Here is a 21189-nt window from a genome sequence, read left to right as displayed (position 1 = left end):
GATATAGAGTCATTGTCTCCTGATGTACTGACCTGTCTCCTGGTAGCCTCTCCATGCTCTGGACACTCCGCTGACAGACACAGTAAACCTTCTTGCCACAGCTCGCATTGATGTGCCATCCTGGATGAGCTGCACGACCTGAGTCACTTGTGTAGGTTGTAGACTCAGTCTCATGCTACCACTAGAGTGAAAGCACCGCCAGCATACAAAAGTGACCAAAACATCAGCCAAAAAGCATAGGAACTGGGAAGTGGTCTGTGGTCACCACCTGAGGAACCACTCCTTTATTGGGGATGTCTTGCTAATTCCTATAATTGTCAATCAGTGTTGCTTCCTGAGTGGACAGTGTGATTTCACAGACGTGGGATTGACTTGGAGTTACATTGTGTTGTTTAAGTATTCCCTTTATATATATTTTTTTGAGCAGTGTATTATGCCTGATTGGTGTATGTCAGACATCTAAATTATAGCAACCAGAGTGGGGCTCCAACTCAGAGAATGTTTGAGAACCCTGGTTTTCTGCAAATCTCTGTGCCCATTCATATTTTTTCTTGGTTGTCCACATTTCAGACATCATCTAAGTTGCGTTGTTGGCAATCGCTCAGACCTAAAAACCACAGTGATACATATTGATGGTCACAGACCCCAATTGAGATAATCGTATTGCACATTCAAGTCATGATTCAGTTATATTCTTCTGAAGACTTTGGTTTTATTCAATAATTTTTATTTTAATGTAAATGTCAATATTTACCATGATATAAAAAGCAAGGTGACAGTGCCCCACTTATGTTCCTCACAACATGATTTTTCTTTTTTTTTTTCCTCCTTTACTTAACTGGACCTGGTCACAAAGCTGACCAGTTCCTGTTATCCCCTGTGGAGAAGGGGATAAGTGGGTTTTTGCCTGGCTACCCCTTAAACATTGCATACCTCAAACCAGTGTTTCCCAACCTTTGTCGGGTCGGGGCACACCTCGGAAATCTTTTTTGCCGCGGGGCACCGCTACCAAGGTTGACGAGCGGGAAAAAAAGGGAAAAACGGTAAACGCAATGCACGATATCTATCAGTGGGTATGTAGTTTAAAGTACTGCTTTATACAGCAACTCACAAATTACGTCTTCTCTAATCTGCATCGTTGCCTTCTCTTCTCCATCTGGTCCGGGCCATCATCACTATTTCTTCCACACACAATTCTTCACCATTAAACCTGCAAAACAAACCTATTAGGCTCCGCACTTTTTTTTTCTTTTTTTTTACATGGATGACCGAGGGGTGTAGCAGAGTGTACAGAGGGGTGTAGAGACTGGTGTACAATGGATTCAGGGGTGTACATGGATGAAAGGGGTGTAGAGGAGTGTAGGGACTGGTGTACAAGGGTGACAGTGGGGTATAGAGGAGTGTACATGGGTGACAGAGGGGTATAGAGGAGTGTACATGGGTGATAGGGGTATAGAGGAGTGTACATGGGTGACAGAGGGGTATAGAGGAGTGTACATGGGTGATAGGGGTATAGAGGAGTGTACATGGGTGACGAGTATAGAGGAGTGTAGAGGAATGTACATGGGTGACGGTTGTAGGGAGGTGTACAAGGGTGACAGATGGGTGTAGAAGAGTGAACATGGCTGACGGGGGCAGAGGGGTGAATAGGGGATTTACAGGGGTGACAGAGGGTTGGATTGGGGGGGGTGGACATGGATGACAGGAGGGTGGACATGGGAGACAGGGAGTCAGAGGGGTGGACAAGGGGGTAAAAGAGGGACAGGAGTGACAGAGGTGGTGGACCCAGGTGATAGGGATGGACAGGGAGGTGGACAAGGCACCGCGGTTGGGAATCACTGCCTCTAACGCTAAAGTTTTTAGTGTGTGTAGAGAGATTAGAATTTTTTTTTTTTTAGTATATATAATGAACACCGATTAGACATATTGAAGAAGCATTGTTTATCTGCAAAAAAATCTTTTGTTTTCAGGCACATCTAATCCAGCGTTGGTTTGAGCATGTTCAGGAAACAAAGCCAAGTATAATTGTGACCTACAATGGTGACTTCTTTGACTGGTAAATAGTGTTCTTATTTTGTGCTCTTCTTTTTATTATGAAGTGGGATATATGGGTGTTCTGCAGGAACTGATCATTTTCCTCCTTACAGGCCCTTTGTGGAAACTCGTGCCGCAGTTCATGGAATGAGCATGCTGCAAGAGATAGGCTTTCAGAAAGATAATCAAGGAGAGTACAAGTCGCCACCTTGTATTCATATGGATTGCCTCAGGTACATAACAGTTGAGTTTTCTTAATACCTCTTAGGTTTACAGTATACCTAAAAAGACTCAATATTTATGCATTTAATGGAGGCTGTGACCGGTGTCAGAGTGGCATATGTTGCCTATATAGTATTATAGCATTCGTATATTGGATATGTAATGAAAAGTTGGTGTCATACAAGTTAATTTAATGCCTGTGAAGACCATTCCACAGACCATTCTCTTTAACAGATATTTATTTACATGGATTTATGCAACAAAAAATCTGCCGCATGTACATGTCAAAATATCCTACAAGTAGTTGAAAAACTTGTTGTGATAAGGGCCTAAATTTGTTGAGTTCAATCATTGAAAACCATTGCCTTGACAGGGAGATAAACTCACTATAGTTTACTCCTGTTATATATATGTCTATTTTTTTTTTAGCTAAAGTTTATCAGCTGTATGACAAGATAAGCATTTTTCTTTTACTGTAGGTGGGTAAAGAGAGACAGTTATCTACCTGTAGGTAGTCATAACCTGAAGGCAGCTGCCAAGGCTAAGTTGGGCTATGACCCAGTAGAGCTGGACCCAGAGGAGATGTGTCGTATGGCAACAGAAGAACCACAGGTAAAAACTCTACTGAATTAGGGTTGGTTCACACACACACAACATATACTCGGTGTATTTCAAGCTGCTTAAAATCTGCTGTGCAGCAGGAAATACACTGTGTATTATAGTGTTAGCTGGCACACAGGGCTACCCTGTGTGTTCATTGAGGTTTGGAGATAGGGCCATGCAGTTACATAAGCGCGGCACCGCCTCCAAACCTCATTACTTAGGTAATCCTTATAAGATTTCACAAAAAAAACTATTAGAACAAGTAAGAAGCCACATCACTGTGTGCTTCACTCCCATCCTCTCTGTCCAGCTGGACTAGAGGAAACCATTTAAGTCTATGGAGCATCTAATGCAACTGACAGATATTGCAGTGAGCAGTGGAGTAAAGCGCACTTCAAAAGTTTTTTGTTTTAATGATAGACACTTCAAAAGAGGTGCCCCATCTAGTCCAAGGCTTCAATCTATTTTCAGAGTAATACTTCACAGTTAGATCCACTTGGGGGAAAGAAACTAAGTACCAGGAAGTGCAAAAATTCACAGAGGGGTACACACTTTAAAATATAACTTTTAATCAGACACGTCTAAAACAAAACAATAGCACAGGCCCCACAACAAAAAAGCCAGTGGTTTAGGATGACACCAGATCTAACAGTATAGACCGCACACCGATGGAGGTGTGTCTGTGGTGGGGATGATGGGGGGAGCAGTGGTGCACAGAGTGCATATATCACCCTAAAATGCCCTATCGGGGAGATGTAGTGTAGACTACCCCTACTCCCACAGGGACTGTCGGGGCACTCGCCCTAAAAAGAGCGACCCCTGCCCCGATATATCCCTTGGACTGCGCCCTATAAATCCCTGGCAATATATAACATGCCCTTGCTCTGGTATACCCGACGCGTTTCTACCACATCGGTGGGTTCCTCAGGGGTTAACCAGGCAAATTGCAAAGAATCAATATCCCAATTTACAGTTACAGTAATGTGAAAAGTAATCAAAGTAAGGGCTATCACCAAATAGAATTCACAAAAGTATTTACATTTTAGGCAATACCATGAGTATATCTAACTATTAAGCACCTATCCAGTTTAGGCAATAATGGTGCTAATAATGTCAGTTGTCTACTGGCAGATAAATGCCAGCAGATGGTTACTCACGGTTACCGCGGGTTGCCGCAGTGGCGGTAATCCCAGGTGCACTCCCACAATGGTGGGTAGCCCACTCAGCCGATCGGTGTCCTGGCTGACCTGCCGCGGACACCCACGCTATACTTATGCGTGTCTGAATGGAGATCACGCGCGCGTCCCAGGCCGCCGTGCGTCACTTCCGGTGGTGACGTCTCGCCTCCGGTGACGTGTATCCCAGCGCCGAGCGTCGCTCGTTGCTAGGCAGCGCCACGTAATTACCAACAGCGCTGCCAGCAACTGACAGAATCACAGTATTTAGCCGGAACTAGAGGTAAAACGGACCAAGATAATTAAACATATACAGGTGCGGGGTGAGAAATATTAGAAATGTCCTATATACAGCAGAATTAGAACTGCTATGCGAACCCTCTGTATTGACCTATGCCTATATACAAAATATATATATAGCATTTGTGCATAGGAAAAAAGGGGGGGGGGGGAGGGGGGCTGGATGATTAAAGTGTACATCATGAGGGAGGGGGGGGGGGGTTTTTTGTAGTCATAAGGAAGATTGACGAGGCGATGAGGAGGAGAGGGGGGGGGGGGGGGGGGGAAGTTTAATGACCCAAGATGTTTGATGTGTGGCAGAGAAACCCAGAGAGCTCAAGGATAGAAGTATGGAGCATGAGACAGGAGCCTATTCTAGAAAGCAGGCGTAGCTCAAGGCTTCATTTAGGCCACGGGGAGCCTGGGTCTGTAGGGTGAAGATCCACCAGGTCTCTTTTTGGAGGATCAGTCTATCCCAATCTCCTCCCCTGGTGGGAGGTCTCACTAACTCTATTCCCACAAATCTCTGATTTTGGGCATCCCCACCGTGTTGGCTATTGATGTGTCGAGCTATCGGCTTGTCTGCCAGATTACTTATGTCTCTCAAATGCTCCCCTATTCTCCTTCTGAACTCTCTAAATGTCTTGCCAACATATTGCATACCGCAACTGCAGGTCGCTTTGTACACCACCCCTCTACTCCGACAGTTAATGAAGTCGCGTATGGAGTAGATTTGTCCCGTGTTGGTGCTAGAGAAGGTTTTGGCCACTTCCATGTGTCTGCATGCTATGCACCCACTACAGCGAAAACATCCTTTGATTTGCCTGTCTAGCCAAGTTCCTTGTACCTGAGGTGGCACATAGTGACTCTTAACCAATCTATCCTTAAGGCTCTTGCCCTTTCTAAAGGAGATCTGTGGGTGAGATCCCACAGCATCTTTAAGGTCGGGGTCCATCCCCAGTATCTCCCAATGTTTGCTAAGGATGCGTTTGACATCCTGTGTTCCTCCATCATAGGTGGCCACCAGTCTAATCAGGTTGTTTGAGCTTACGTCCCGAGTTTTGGGCACAAGTAAGCCTGCTCTTTCAACCTCCCTCGTGTCTCGGTAAGCTTTTCGGAGGACCCAATCCGGATACCCCCTGTCCAGAAAACGCTGCCTAAGATCATTGGCTTGTTTCCTGAACTCCACTTGGGATGAACAATTTCTTTTCATCCTCAAGTATTGGCCTTTTGGGATGCCTCGTTTTAACGGTACCGGATGGAAGCTAGTCCATTCCAGTAGGGAATTTGTTGCAGTGGCCTTACGGTACACAGTTGTCTGTAAATTCCCCTTATCATCCTTCTTAATGAGGACATCAAGGAACGGTAATTCATCAGACGACAGTTCAAAGGTAAACTTAAGGCCTATTGCATTGTTGTTTAAAGCCTCAATGAAGGCTATGAAATCCTCCCGGGTGCCATTCCATATGACGAAAATGTCGTCAATGTACCGTGCCCATAGTCCGACCTGCTCCGTAAAATGTACCAATTCCTCACCAAAGACTAACGTTTCCTCCCACCAGCCCAGATAGAGGTTAGCATATGTGGGGGCACAGGGGCTCCCCATTGCGGTCCCTCTGAGCTGGTGGAAGGTACGTCTGTCAAAAAGAAAATAATTCTTGGTGAGGGTGAACCGGAGCAGGTCCAGAACGAATCGGCTATGGGCAGGGTGCATCATATTTTCAGAGTAAGTAGGTTGTGGCAACATACAGATTTTTAGATTAACCCCTTAACGACCAAGGACGTATATTTACGTCCTTGGCCGGCTCCCGCGATATAACGCGGGGACCCCCGTCATACCGGGTCGGTCCGGCATTTATCTGATGCCGGGACCCGGGGCTAATAGTGCGCGGCAGCGATCGCGGTGCCGCGCGCTATTAACCCTTTAGACACGGTGTTCAAAGTTGAACGACGCGTCTAAACCGAAAATGAAAGCTGCCCGGCTGCTCAGGGGGGCTGATCGGGACCACCGCAGTTAAAATGCGGTGTCCCGATCAGCTGGGACACGAGCGGAGGTCCTCTTACCGGCCTCCGGCGTTACCCCTCTGCGATTGATTGCTCCAAGACTGAGATTCAGGCTTGAGCAATCGACCGCTGATAACCCTGATCACTGCAAAGCTATGGCTTTGCAGTGAACAGGGTATAAGATCAGTGTGTGCAGTGTTATAGGTCCCTATGGGACCTAGAACACTGCAAAAAAAAAAAAAAAAGTTAATGAATGTGATTTAACCCTTCCTTAATAAAAGTTCAAATCACCCCCCTTTTCCCATAAAAAAAAAAAATGTAAATAAAATAAATATAAACATATATGGTATCGCCACGTGCGTAAATGTCCGAACTATAAAAATATATCCTTAATTAAACTGCACGGTCAATGGTGTACACGCAAAAAAAATTCCAAAGTCCAATTGGACTTTTGGTCACTTTTTATATCATGAAAAAATGAATAAAAAGCGATCAAAAAGTCCTATCAATACAAATGGTACCGCTAAAAACATCAGATCACGGTGCAAAAAAGGAGCCCTCATACCGCCCCATACGCGGAAAAATAAAAAAGTTATCGGGGTCAGAAGATGACAATTTTAAACGTATACATTTTTCTGCATGTAGTTATGATTTTTTACAGAAGTACAACAAAATCCAACCTATATAAGTAGGGTATCATTTTAACCGTATGGACCTACAGAATAAAAAATTTTATCGAAAAATGTACTGCGTAGAAACGGAAGTCCCCAAAATTACAAAATACAAAATATTTAATTTTTCTGCGATATGTTCATCACTTCATATGTTTGAGTAAAACGGTACTCAAGCTTGTTAGAGTATTTTGTTCTGCAATGTGGTATGTTGGCGCTTCTTGGAAAGTATTTTGTGCTGCACTATGGTGTTTGCTGGTTCTAAAGGGGAAATGTTGCACTGTGTTGTGTCTGTGGCGTGTATCACCTTGTTCGGTGCTGCACAGTAATTTGTTTACTGATGTGCCCCCCAAGAACCATAAATTTGACTTGTGAGGCCTAGGTAAAAAGAGAAAAAAAGAGTCCTGCCACTAATGCCCCCATGCCTAAGTGTGTTTGGACACCTCATTGAAGTCAATGGGAACTGGGTTATGTTGTATTTTCTTTCAAGGGAAACTGCTTACTGTCTGGTTCTCACACAGACTTCGAAGGATTGCTTGGGCCTCAGCATCAGGACACCCTGTGATCAGCTTGTTGTTGAAGGGCCCTTCTGACATGGATGTTGGTTTTTGTTTTTAAACTTTCCCTTTACTGTTCATGTACCTGTGCCTATTGAAGTGTGATTGATAAACCAGAAGATGTCCACCGCATGTGCTTCTGAGCATGGTTGAGATTTTGGACAGGAAGAAGATGAAGTGAACATTCAATGTTGAGTTATTTATCTGCAAACAGCCTGCCTATTTAATAATGTGGTAGGAACTACAAAAATCCCGCTGACAGGTTCCCTTTATTAACGCTTTAAAGGAGAAATGATCACCTAACAACTTCAGCAATGTGAGATAACACTAAACAGTGGTCCTATCATCTATCAACACCAAACACTTATAGACCAGAGTATAAGGATAACAACTAACAAATCTTTATTGAGCATAATATGTAAAAACATATAAAACACATATATTAGGGAGGTAGAACGGTTGTATACAGGAAGATGAATAGTGAGGTAGGAGGTTATATAATCATCAGAGTGAATTTACATAGATAATTAATGTATAATGCAGGATAACATTCTGACATGCACATGAAGGGAAAAGATAGTAGTACAGTACTATATAATTAGGCATGGCAGACAGCAAGACATTGGATAAGCATAAGAAATAACATTAGTACAAAAATGATGATGCACCCTGCCTATCCTCCTCACCAAGCAGGGTGCATCATAATTTTTGGGACACAGGATCGGGCGCAGCTGAGAACCTGGGGATGGGGGGTTCTGCCTGCATCCTGCACTGCCTGTGTGCGCACTCCCTGAGCTCATTCACAGGCAGAGCGTACCCACGCATAGGCTGTATTCATACAGCTGAATTCTCCTATACTGGATACCGGCCTGCTTTACGGGACGGTATCTGGTATACTGCAAAATAAATACTAGTCTGTCTGGCTAAAGACAGACTACCCCTAGTGGTAGCTATTTTTAGATTTAATTTCTGGGGGAAATTGACATTTAAAAAAAATAAAAATCAATTTATATTGCAAAAAGCCATCATATGATTAGTTCTGTAACATATAAAAAGTTTTCAACAATGGCAGTGCCTCTTCAAGTTTCCTCCCGTATTTCTGCTTTAAAATACTGTAACGTGTTCTCCATGTTGGTTGATGCCACAAGACACTTAACATTTTTACAGTTTAATGTACGGGTTTTGTGGGTGAAGCTCAATGGTAGATCACATCTTGGCTCCTAAAGGTCACAGGGGAGAATTGTATTTGAGGCAGTGGTTCCATAACATAAGTGCAGTTTGTTTTTAGTATGTTAAAAACAGCTATGTAAAACCATACCTATCTAAATGCTGTGATTACTTTGTAGGTGCTGGCCACATACTCAGTATCTGATGCTGTTGCAACTTACTACATGTACATGAAGTATGTTCATCCATTTATCTTTGCTCTCTGTACCATTATCCCTATGGAGCCGGATGAGGTAATATATTTATACTGAGTTCTATAATATACTGCCAACATTTAACTATTTCTTTGCTGAATTTTTGCATTGAACCTTACTCCATATTTCTCTTGCTGGTATGTTTTCTTAGGTTTTAAGGAAAGGCTCTGGAACACTGTGTGAGGCTTTGCTGATGGTTCAGGCTTATCATGCAAATATAATCTTTCCTAACAAGCAAGAAGCAGTGTTCAATAAACTGACCAATGATGGGCATGTTTTGGATTCGGAGACTTATGTAGGTGGTCATGTGGAAGCTTTGGAGTCTGGAGTTTTCCGCAGTGACATTCCTTGCCGTTTCAAAATGGTAACTTTCTTATGGTGATGTGATAGCAACAAGTTTGAATGAGAAGATAACTATAGTTTTACAAGATGCATTATGCAAATAGTTAACATTTTGGACACTTATGCAAGGAAGTTTATTCATATTAACCTATTATGTCATTTGATCAGCTTACAAGTTTGCAAAGCTCATCATTGTACATGGTTGATGGGCAACGTATCTTCCTTGTTTCCTACCTTTCAGAACCCTGCTGCCTTTGACTTCCTACTGCCACGTGTTGAAATGACACTTCGTCATGCTATAGAAGAGGAGGAGAAAATCCCAATGGAAGAAGTCACCAACTTTCAAGAGGTGATTTCCTCTAAAAATGTCACCCAAAAATGTCACATCTGTAAATTTGCAAAGAATAGTTAAACATCTGTCCTCCTTAGGTTTGCGATGAAATAAAAAAGAAATTGAATTCTTTAAAAGAAGTACCAAATAGAATTGAGTGTCCACTCATTTACCATCTGGATGTGGGTGCAATGTATCCAAACATTATTCTCACAAATCGTTTGCAGGTCAGTACACAGTCACAACACAAAAGTATGTTTGAAAACTGTTATTTCTATTTTGTTTATAAACAGAAACTTTCCATTTTTCCAAATTCTTGTCACTAGCCTTCAGCCATGGTTGATGAAGTGACTTGTGCAGCCTGTGACTTCAACAAGCCAGGAGCCACATGCCAGCGCAAGATGACATGGCAATGGAGGGGGGAGTTAAGTAAGTGGTTGTGTTTCAATATTGTATAAAATATTTCTAGCAAAATCAAAATAGCCATACATAAGTAAACACCACATTTCTCTATCGGCTCCATTGGGGAACACAGACAGTGGGTGTATGCTGCTGTCTCTAGGAGGTGTGACACTATGGTAATAAAAAAAAGTCAGCTCCTCCCAGCAGGATATACCCGCCTTCAGGCCCTGAGCTAATCTGTTTTCAGGTGGGGACTAAGGGACTCTGGTTCCCTTTTTCCCCATTGCGAGTAAGGGGGCACAAACATTGCGTATATGCGCTGTTCACCCCCCCCCCCCTCGCCAACGGTCCGCGCCTGGGTTGGTACCTCATGGGTCCGGGTCCCCCTATTTCCCTGCTCGCCTCACTCGCGCATAGCAGCCAGGCGTGATGCAGGTAACTAAAGCTGACTGAAGACTCCATTAGGTAAGGTCTTCTGACTGAGGTAAGTATTTTCCCCCCCTTTTTTTCCTTAGGTACGGTCTTGCAACCTCTGGAGACCCCATGTTTTTGGCCCACCTTTCAGGTTATGGGGCTGACTTATACAGGGGCTGGACTTTTATTCTGGGGGAGCAGTGGCATCTTAGGGGGCATGTCATCTATGTTTTACATTGGGCACGTCACTGTGTGTGTGTGGTTACTTGCGGCTGTGTCAGCAGCGCTTTATATGCGGCTGACAGCCGCGGCGCTGGTACGGGCCGGGCGCTCTCAGCGCTGGCTTACTTTCACTTTCTCCGGCTGTCTCTGCCGGCGTATAGGCCGCCCGCTCTATTTCCCCGAGCGCATATGCGGCTGACATGTGCGCTCGGGACAAGGAGCGGGCGCCATTACAGCTTCTTCTCGGCAGTCTATAGCTCCGCCCACAGGGCTGTCGGAGCTCTTCAGAGGCGCGAAGTAGCCTCCAATCAGCGCCGTGGGCGCGATTTTCAGTTAGAAGGGGCCAATTAGTTAGTGCCTCTGCTTCAGGCACGCCCCCCTCTACTATTGGCTGGCCTGTTCCTCACACTAGCTGCATGGAGCCGAGTTCTCCTCACTGCAGCTGCCAGGGGACACAGATTAGGGTGAGAAAGTTCCTGTCTTTTTTTTTTTCTCATAATGTCCGTACCCAGAGCTGTTCCTCCCTCTAAACAGAAACCGGGAACGTCAGTGACTTATTTTGTCTGGAAGCACTGTAGTACCAAGATGCCTGGCTCTACCGAGCCCACTTGCCCTGCCTGCTCCACTGCTCCTCCAGACCCCCTGGTACCCCCTGATGCCCTTTCGGTTCCGGTGAATTCAGCCGCTCCACCAGCCTGGGTTTCTTCCCTGACCCACTATATGGCTGACTTGACCCAAGTCTCCCGTTCGGTGGCTGACCCGGGAAGTCGTGTCCGCCTTGAAGGGGTCTACCCTGCGCAGGGCCTCTGAGAGGGCCTGCTCCTGGTCTCCACATACTTCACGCTCTCTCAAGCGTTTTAGGGGTGCCTCGTCTGACTCTTCCATTGAGTCTTCAGGTAGACTTGAGTGTTCCCCTCGTGGGTCCCGCCCCCCCCTGTCATCTGGGCACAAACGTCGCTCCTCCAGAGGACTTTCTCTGCCACGCCAGAGCCGCGTACCCGGTCAGGATCGCCCCCCCTCCAGGACTGCCTCTACTGGTTCACATTCTCCTGGTGAACTGGTGGACGAGGCTTCTGAGCTGGCATCTGACTCAGAGGACCTCTCGGACTCAGTTGAAACGGTGAACTCATTGGTGACAGCCATAAGAGACACCTTTCACTTAGAGGACCCAGGATCTTCGGATGTCACTCCAGGAGTATCCTTTCATCGTGCTAAGCCAGCACCTCAAAGATTCAGCTCTCACGCTGACTTTGACGCCATTCTGGAATATAGCTGGAAACATCCAGACAAGAGGTTCCCCGGAATCATGACGATTCAAGAACGTTCTCCATTTGACAAGGACTTTGTCACTAAGGTGGTTTACCCTCCCTCAGTGGATCCACCAATCACCCGGATCTCAAAGGCGACTACACTGCCTCTGGCAGATGCCGCTGCCTTCAAGGATCCCACGGACAAGAAGGTAGAATCCTTAGCGAAGTTTGCCTCTGAAGCAGCTGGCTCTTCTCTTCTTCCCATCTTTGCCTCGACATGGGCGTCCAAGGCCCTGTCGGAGTGGTGCCAAAAGCTCCATCAGGGTATCTTAGCGGGATCCCCCCCAGAGGATTTATCTGCTATGGCTCTCCAATGCTCTAAAGCTGGGGACTTCCTGTGCGCAGGTTCCATGCAGTCAGCCCATTGTTCTGCCTTTGCTGTGGGTCACCTAGTGGTTCTCCGCCGCTCTATGTGGCTTAAAGCTTGGAATGCGGATGCCGCTTCCAAAAGGTCTCTCACTGAGCTTCCTTTTACGGGTGGCCGTCTTTTTGGCAAGCGCCTTGATGAGATTATCTCTGCGGCGACGGTAGGTAAGAGTTCCTTGTTGCCTCAAAATAAGGCTCGCCCTACTTCCCAAAGGAAGTCCTTTTCCTTTCGGTCCTTTCGGACCTCTGGCTCCAGAAAAGGGTCCGGGCAGGCGCCTTTGCGGGACAAGAAGGCTCCCTCGTTCCGGGCACGCCCGTCTTGGAAGTCGGACTCCAACTGGTCCGGCCGTTTTGCGGCCAAAGCAGGCAACCGCAAACCCACCTCTGCATGAAGTGAGGCCCCCACCCGCGTTTTTTTCTCGGGTGGGAGGTCGTCTCTTACTTTTTTGAGACATCTGGACCTCACACGTTCAGGACTCTTGGGTCAGGGACGTGGTGTTCAACGGTTACCGAATCGAATTCGCCTCCCTTCCTAGGGATCTCTTTATTTTTTTTATTTTTTATTTTATTTTTTATATATTTTTTTTCAATCCCGGGCCCCCCGGTCTCCTTCTCTAGCGAAGCAATTTCGAGAGGCTCTCCAGGGGGTTATCGTTCCCGTTCCTCCAGGGGAACGGTTTCGGGGTTTCTATTCCAATCTTTTTGTGATTCCCAAGAAGGACGGTTCTGTGCGACCAATCCTAGACCTCAAGCGTCTCAACCGTCATCTTCTTATCTGCCACTTCCTAATGGAATCTCTCCGTGTGGTGGTGGTGTCCCTGGAACAAGGGGAGTTCCTTTCATCGGTGGACATCAAGGATGCCTACCTCCATGTGCCAATATTTCAAGGCCATCATCGGTACCTCCGCTTTGCGGTTCCGGAGGGGCATTTTCAATTCGTAGCCCTCCCCTTTGGTCTGGCCATGGCTCCTCGGGTCTTTACAAAGATCCCTGCGCCAGTGATGGGCCTATTACGGTCGAGGGAAATCTCGGTGATACCCTACCTGGACAACCTTCTCATCAAGGCTCCAACCAGAGCCCAGACTCTGGAGAATCTGGACGTCACTCTCCACACTCTTGATCGCTTCGGGTGGATGGTCAACCGGGACAAGTCAGTCCTCCGTCCTACCCAGTCTCTAACCTTCTTGGGACTTCGCTTCGACACGGCCTCTGCCCGAATTTGCCTCCAGCCGGACAAACGTCTGGCGCTTCTGTCGGGGGTCCGCTCCCTTCGGACCCAGGTCTCAGTCCCCATCCGCACTTGTATGGAAGTCCTGGGTCGGATGGTGGCAACTATGGAGGCTGTACCCTTTGCCCAGTTTCATTACCGCCCCCTTAAACTGGCGATTCTCTCCCGATGGGACAGGTCTCCTCTGTCCCTCGATCGTCAGATTGTTCTCCCTCGCAGGGTCCGTCAGTCTCTGCTCTGGTGGCTCCGCTCCCCCCTTCTTCTCCAAGGGCGGTCATTTCTTCCCCTTCACTGGCAAGTAGTTACAACGGATGCCAGCGTGTCGGGCTGGGGCAGGGTGTTCAGGGATTGGACAGTTCAGGGACTCTGGTCTCCCAGAGAGACCCTTCTTCCGATAAACATATTGGAATTACGGGCGATTCTTCTTTGTCTTCTTCATTGGGAGTCCCGTCTTCGGTCCGGTCCTGTCTGCGTTCAGTCGGACAACGCCACGGCCGTGGGGTACATAAATCGACAAGGCGGCACTCGCAGCTACGCAGCCATGGCCGAGGTGACCAAGATTCTCACCTGGGCGGAAAGCAAGGTTCTGGCCATTTCGACGATTCACATTCCGGGAGTGCTCAACTGGGAAGCGGACTTCCTCAGTTGGTCCTCACCCGACCCCAGCGAGTGGTCTCTACATCCAGAGGTCTTCGCGCAACTCTGCGACCTCTGGGGCATTCCGGACGTGGACCGTCCCGGCACAATCGGAAGATCCTTCCTTTTGTGTCCAAGTCCCGGGATCCTCAGGCTCTGGCCGTGGACGCCCTAGTGATTCCTTGGGCGGGGTTTGCCCTACCCTATCTGTTCCCTCCCCTTCCACTCCTTCCCAGGGTGCTGAGGAAGCTCAAAACCGAGGCCGTCCCCGCCATTCTGGTAGCTCCAGATTGGCCCCTAAGGTCGTGGTACGCAGACGTAGTCAGGCTCCTGGACGACTCTCCACTGCGCCTTCCGCTCCGTCCGGACCTGCTCTCAGGGTCCTCTTTGCCACCCCAATTTACAGTCGATGCATTTGACGGCGTGGCGGTTGAGACCGCGGTTTTGATGGCCCGCGGGGTCTCTTCCCAAGTCATTCACACCATGCTCAGGGCTCGTACTTGGCAGTCTTATTTTTGTTGGTGTGAAGCTCAGGACTTATCCCCGGTAACCTTCTCGGTTCCCCGTCTTCTCTCCTTTTTGCAGTCGGGTTGGAACTGGGGTTGTCTCCCAGTTCCCTTAAAGGTCAGGTTTCGGCCCTTGCTATTCTTTTCCAGCGGCCCCTGGCTTCTAATTCTCATGTCCGGACCTTCCTTCAAGGAGTGGCGCATGCTGTTCCTCATCGGTCACCCTCTCCCCCTTGGGACTTGAATTTGGTTCTGAGTGCCCTCCAGGGTGAATCCTTTGAGCCCCTTAGAGAGGTGTGTCTCCGCCTCCTTTCTTGGAAGGTGGCGTTTCTTGTTGCTATCACCTCCATCCGGAGGGTGTCTGAAATGGCAGCTCTCTCCTGCCGTTCTCAGTTTCTGGTGATCCACCAGGACAAGGTTGTTTTCCGGCCAGATCCTTCCTTTTTGCCTAAGGTGGTTTCGGCCTTTCATCTCAATGAGGACATCGTCCTCCCGTCTTTTTTGTCCTGCTCCTTCTCATCCTAAGGAGCGCTTACTACACAAGCTGGATGTAGTTCGGGCGGTTCGGTCTGATCTCTCAATCACTTCTTCGTTTCGTCAGTGTGATTCCTTTTTCGTCCTTACTGAAGGTCGTCGTAAGAGTCAACCTTCTTCCAAGGCCACCATTTCTCTGTGGATTCAGTCCGCCATTTCGGAAGCCTATCGCTGTAATCGGAAGATTCCTCCTTTCAGGGTTGTGGCTCATTCTACCCGTTCTGTTGGGGCATCCTGGGCTCTCCAAAATAGGTCTTCTGCCTCGCAGACTTGCAAGGCGGCTACCTGGTCGTCCTTGCACACTTTCTCGAGGTTCTACAGAGTTCATACCTTCGCATCGGCTGATGCTAGTCTGGGTCGTAAAGTGTTGCAGGCGGTAGTGGATCGGCCGTCTGCCTGACTGCTTATCTGCCCACCCAAGGGACGGTTTTGGTACGTCCCACAGTCTGTGTCCCCCAATGGACCCGATAGAGAAAAGGAGATTTTGGTTCACTTACCGTAAAATCTCTTTCTCGGAGGATCCATTGGGGGACACAGTTCCCGCCCTTTTTGGGGTTTCCTTTGGTTCTCTGTCCGAGGGTGTGTTCGGTTATGTGTTTTTCTTCTGGTTCTCAGACAGTTTTGGGTTTTTCTTGACCTGTTTGTCTCCTCCTATTGCTCTGGAACTTAAACTGATTAGCTCAGGGCCTGAAGGCGGGTATATCCTGCTGGGAGGAGCCGACTTTTTTTATTACCATAGTGTCACACCTCCTAGAGACAGCAGCATACACCCACAGTCTGTGTCCCCCAATGGATCCTCCGAGAAAGAGATTTTATGGTAAGTAAACAAAAATCTCCTTTTTATCAGTAGGCAAACGTTAGCACATAAGCATTTTGTTTTACTTACACACCTGTTGGCTGCTATTTGTTTTTGTATGAAGATACCACAGTGCCTCAATAAAAGCAGCATACAAAATAGCTTGCTTGTTCTGTATAGTAGGAACTCTGTCTGATTTTGACTATAAAGGCAGCTGCACCATATAAATGAGTTTCCCTAGGCACCATACTTGACTGCTTCCAGTTGGACCTCATTGACTTTAATCAAAACAGTATACTAAACTACAAATTATGAGCAGGGGTGCTTTGTGTAAGGGTGTCAAGATTGGAGATTTTCCTAGTCTCTATGACGGAAAAAATAATTTTTATTAAAGGGGTATTCCGGGCAAAAACATTTTATCCCCTATCCAAAGGATAAGGGATAAGATGTCTGATTTGGGGGTGGGGGGGCGGTCACAGTAGCGGGCCCAGGCGATCAGACATCTTATCCCCTATCCTTTGGATTGGGAATAAAATGTTTTTGCCCGGAATACGCCTTTAAAGGCAGGAGACGAGCATTTATGCACGCTCTTCTTTACTACTTTAAATAGCAGCCAGTTTACAATAGGTATTTTGAAAGAAAAAACAGGTAATATGTAAATTAGGCATGTAACAATAGCTAATCAATGAATGGCAGAGGTCATAAAAGGAGCATGCCATGGATAAACTTCCTCCTCTTTGGTGCAAGGATAATAAAACAGGATACATAAGAACATCTTGAATCGAGTAACTTGATAGAAGAAAATATCTTCAACTAATAGGGAAGAAGATCCAGAAGAAAATAGCCAACTGTAGAAGGTCTAGGACAGTGATGGCGAACTTATGGCACGCGTGCCACAGGTGGCACGCCGAGCCCCCTCTGTGGGCACGTGGCCACAGTTTGCCATACAACCCGTGAAGACTTGCGTCCGCTCCTCCCCTCAGCCCTCCGAAAGTTTCCGAAGCTAGAGCTGCAGGTAGCGAAGGCAGAGGATGCAGGTCTGCATGGGAGAAATAAGCAACGTCTCCCCCTCCCGGAGGACGCAGGTCTGCATGGCAGAAAGAAGGCAAAGCAGGGGAGAGAGGACGTACACTGCTCCTCATCTCCCCTGCTCTGCCTTCGGAGTACACAAGTTTCCACGGGGAGAGGAATGCAGAGCAGGGGAGAGCGGACGTACACAGCTTCTCATCTCCCCTGCCTAATGATTTCTATGTGTGAAGGGGACATACTGCATGGGCTGGGGATAAGGGTGGGGGTGGGGGGGGGGGGGGACACGACACAACACAGTCTGGGGATGATTTCTGTGTGTGAAGGGAACCTACTGCACAGGCTGGGGATAAGGGGGGACATCACAGACTGGGGGTGATTTCTATGTGTGAAGGGGGACATACTGCACGGGCTGGGGATGAGAGGGAGGGGGAGACATGACAGACTGGAGATGATTTCTATGTGTAAAGGAGGACATACTGCATGAACTGGGGATAAGGGGGGGACCCATCAGATGGGATGATTTCTATGTGTGAAGGGGGACATACTGCATGGGCTGGGGATAAGGGGGGGGGGGGCATCACAGACTGGGGATGATTTGTATGTGTGAAGGGGGACATAATGCACAGGGGGGGGCATAAAATTGGGGAATTGGGGAAAGTGAGTATTAAAGAAAAATAAGTAGATAACTAATACAGATAAAGCAAGTCCTTACATATAAAAGTAAGAGCTGCTGGGAGCTTTAGATCATTGTCTGTGATGAAGACAGGAGCTTCTTCAGGGTCCTGTACAGTACACACAGTACAAAAAGTAAAATGGAGCCACCCTTACTTGGTGTCCAAAGGAGCAGCTAACTGTGGCACAGGTAAAATAGTACAGATTGTACATGTAATATCTCCCTGTACTGTAGGGGGCGCTACCAGACAGGAATTCAGTGCATATGCTTCAATAAAACGGGTTTTACCAGTGAATTCCTATTCTGATTGGTCAGTTCTTCCAGCCATTGACAAGTTTTGCAGAACTGGACGGTCTGTAGCATTGTATGTTGAGTCTGGTTTCAAGTTACAATGGTCCAGAAAAGACCATTGTAAGTTGAGGGGTCATTGTGTGTCTGTATATATGTATGTATATATATATATATATATATATATATGTGTATGTATGTATATATGTATGTATGTATGTATGTATGTATGTATATATGTATGTATATATATATATATATATATATAATATTAATAATAATAAAAATAAAAATAATAATAATAATAAATCTGTCCCGATTAGGCCACCTTAAAGTGTTGAGATTGTGCACACATTTTGATCTAATGAAGCACTAAAAACCTCAACTTTTACTTTGTTCAGCAAGGATTGCTGCTGGCAGTTCATCTTGGTGCTTGTTTATGAGCAGTCTGTGTTAAAATACTGTATACAACATTATGCTGTGGGAGATGTCTTGGACTGTCTGTTATAAATGTCATCATTACAGTAGTTGGAAAAGCTAAATATTATGTTCTCTTTATGTAATAGGATATACTTTGCCTGCACTTTTCCCAGATGTAAAACTCATGTTAATTTTGTTACTTCCAACTATGTTTTTATTCAATTGTCAAGAGCGCCTTCTGGTAATGAAGATTAAGTTTAGATATTTATTGCCTTCCTTAACAGAAGCAATTATTGTCGTCTGCAGGCAGGAGATGTAACAGAATTCAACTATCCGCTAGAGATTTGGATTTTGGCTGTTTATCACATTATAAATTAAGTCCACCTAAAAGCATTGACATCTGAAGTCCTTTACTACTTCCAGCGTTACTAAATTGAGGCCTTGTTTAATATAAAGCTTTAGAAAATTAGGCTTTATTCTGTTATAAAATCTGGTATCACAGTATGGTTACCACATCCCAAGAACAGGTTAACACGTGTCTTTGGTAATGATAATTATCTAAATAGCACCAATATATTACACATTGTAAGGCTATGTTTACATCTGCTTTAGGAGCTCCATTCCCTGATTCCGTTAAATAGATGCCTGTTACTTTGCATTAATGGAACCCTGACGTACCAAAAGAGCTCTTGCTCTTAAAGGGGTACTCAGCCTCTAGACATCTTACCCCTTATTCAAAGGATAGGGATGAAGATGTCTGATCGCGGGTGTCTCACTGCTGGGTCATCCCCCCCCCCCCCCCCCCCCCCGCGATCACTGTGCAGGCACCTGGCATTCTGAATATTATGTTCAGAACGTTGGGTTCAGGCAGTTTTGGTTGTGACACCACGCCCCTTTAACTAGTGATCAGGGCTGGTTTTTGGCTTAGCGGGGCCCTGGGCAAAATCAAACGTGGGGACCCAAAAGTCATAATAGTGCACTAACCAGATTTGCACATTTCGGTCACTTGAAATACCATAAAAAAAATATCTAAAAAACAATTGAAAAGTCCCATCAAAAGAAAAATGGTATAAACAAATCACAGTGCAAAAAATGTTAAACTTTATATTTTTGTATAGTTCCACCACATTAGGTTGGCATTATAGTTCCCCCACAGACATACAGCCTTCAGCCATATACAGTGTATGGCTGGAGGCTGTATGCCTATGTACTGCCCCACTTCAGTGCTCCGTCCACTGCTCCTCCGGTCAGGGGTCACAATCTACTGCTATGACCTATATGCCATAGCAGTAGGTCCCGGGACCGGAGGAGCGGTGGTCGGAGCACTGAAGATGATGTGCAGGTAACTTGCCATGTGCACGCTTGCGTTCTCCTCAATGCTCCGCTCCTCCGTCCAGGTAACCTGGACATCCTTGTGTCCTGAAAAGATCTTTTGGGACACAGGAATGTCCTTAATGTAAGGGGGGGCCCCCTGCGGGCTGCTCAGTGGCGGATTCCTCTCTCTCCAGATCTCCCCCCCCCCCCCCCCCCCCCGGATCTGCCACTGAGCAGCCCACAGGGCAATTGCCCGGATTTCCCCGCCCTAATGCCGGCCCTGCTAGTACTGAGCTAATAAATTGGGTATAGTTTGTTTTTTCTCAATTTCACATAAAAAATGTAATTTGTTGGAATGCTAAATGTTTGGGGTTTATTTCTGATTCATTCCGGAGAATCCACTGTCAAAGGTGGGAGTCCCTGTTACTGTACACTGAGCTGCCTAAAGATAAGCGGTGATGATGTAAGCAGGTCGGCTTCATCTCACAACATTTGCTCATACATGCCCCTTCATGTGGCTCAGATAATGTGTACCACCGCTCAGTGTATTGTGCAGGGCCTCCTGGTCCCAATTTTTCCATTGCACATCTAAATTTGGGATCCAAATTGGGACAGAATTGCTAAATTGGACACACAATGCATTTTGAGAGATTAACTCATCTCTATTGCTGAGACTTATCCTTAGTTACATTTTTAAACAGTGCCAGCCAGCCGCAGTGAGTATCATCGTATACAGCAACAACTAGAATCTGAGAAATTTCCCCCACTCTTCCCTGGACAGCCCCCAAGAGCGTTTCATGTACTGACAAGAGAGGAGCAGGCCAAATATGAGAAGAAGCGACTGGCAGGTGAGCAAAGCTTAATCGCTGTGTATATTTGTATACTTAACTTTTATGGTTAACCCATCCCCACCCTATGATGTTTAGTTTTGTTTTTTATAGTATTTTAGTTTTGCCTATCAATTTACAGACATTACCAACCAGGTAAACATAAACTACAGCCTCCTTGGGTCCCAAATACCTACTTCAACATAAAGACAGGGTATCCATCAGTAGTAAGGAAGGGTACAATCGGAGACCCAACCGGAGAAAGCCCAACACAAACAACCAACCATACACTCACACATGCACACTTCCCGGTAACCACAGCCCCCCTCTTCACATTCCTCCCTTCTAGAAAACGTTAGCACACTGTAGGAGACCTATCAAGACAATCTTGCCGGGGGATTAGCCGATGCATCAATGAGAAGCTAGGGGGTCCACACATCATGAAATTTCTTAGGGCACTTGCAACTCGCATACAACGCCTGATACAACGGGACATATCGGTTCACCAGGTTCAGCCATCTAGACAGATGTCACCCTATGATGTATAGTTATGTTGGGGGGTGGGAATACTGTGTTACCGGTCCC

At 46.4% G+C, this 21189-nt stretch overlaps 1 protein-coding gene across 2 annotated transcripts in view; it reads left to right on the top strand.

Moving 5' to 3' along the window:
• POLE (DNA polymerase epsilon, catalytic subunit) overlaps nt 1–21189 on the top strand; it is a 119936-nt gene that overhangs the window by 30347 nt on the left and 68400 nt on the right. For both annotated transcript variants that reach the window (XM_056528647.1, XM_056528648.1), the window contains 9 exons: nt 1971–2056; nt 2148–2267; nt 2736–2868; nt 8892–9005; nt 9118–9330; nt 9550–9657; nt 9738–9866; nt 9966–10068; nt 20479–20625. In XM_056528647.1, coding sequence (XP_056384622.1) covers nt 1971–2056; nt 2148–2267; nt 2736–2868; nt 8892–9005; nt 9118–9330; nt 9550–9657; nt 9738–9866; nt 9966–10068; nt 20479–20625 — 1153 coding nt within the window. The remainder of the gene's footprint in view (nt 1–1970; nt 2057–2147; nt 2268–2735; nt 2869–8891; nt 9006–9117; nt 9331–9549; nt 9658–9737; nt 9867–9965; nt 10069–20478; nt 20626–21189) is intronic.

Source organism: Hyla sarda, chromosome 1, assembly GCF_029499605.1.
Source record: "Hyla sarda isolate aHylSar1 chromosome 1, aHylSar1.hap1, whole genome shotgun sequence".
In the NCBI taxonomy this organism is placed as follows: Eukaryota; Metazoa; Chordata; class Amphibia; order Anura; family Hylidae; genus Hyla; species Hyla sarda.
The sequence above is the reverse complement of the archived record's forward strand: the minus strand, read 5'-3'. Positions and strand labels throughout refer to the sequence as shown.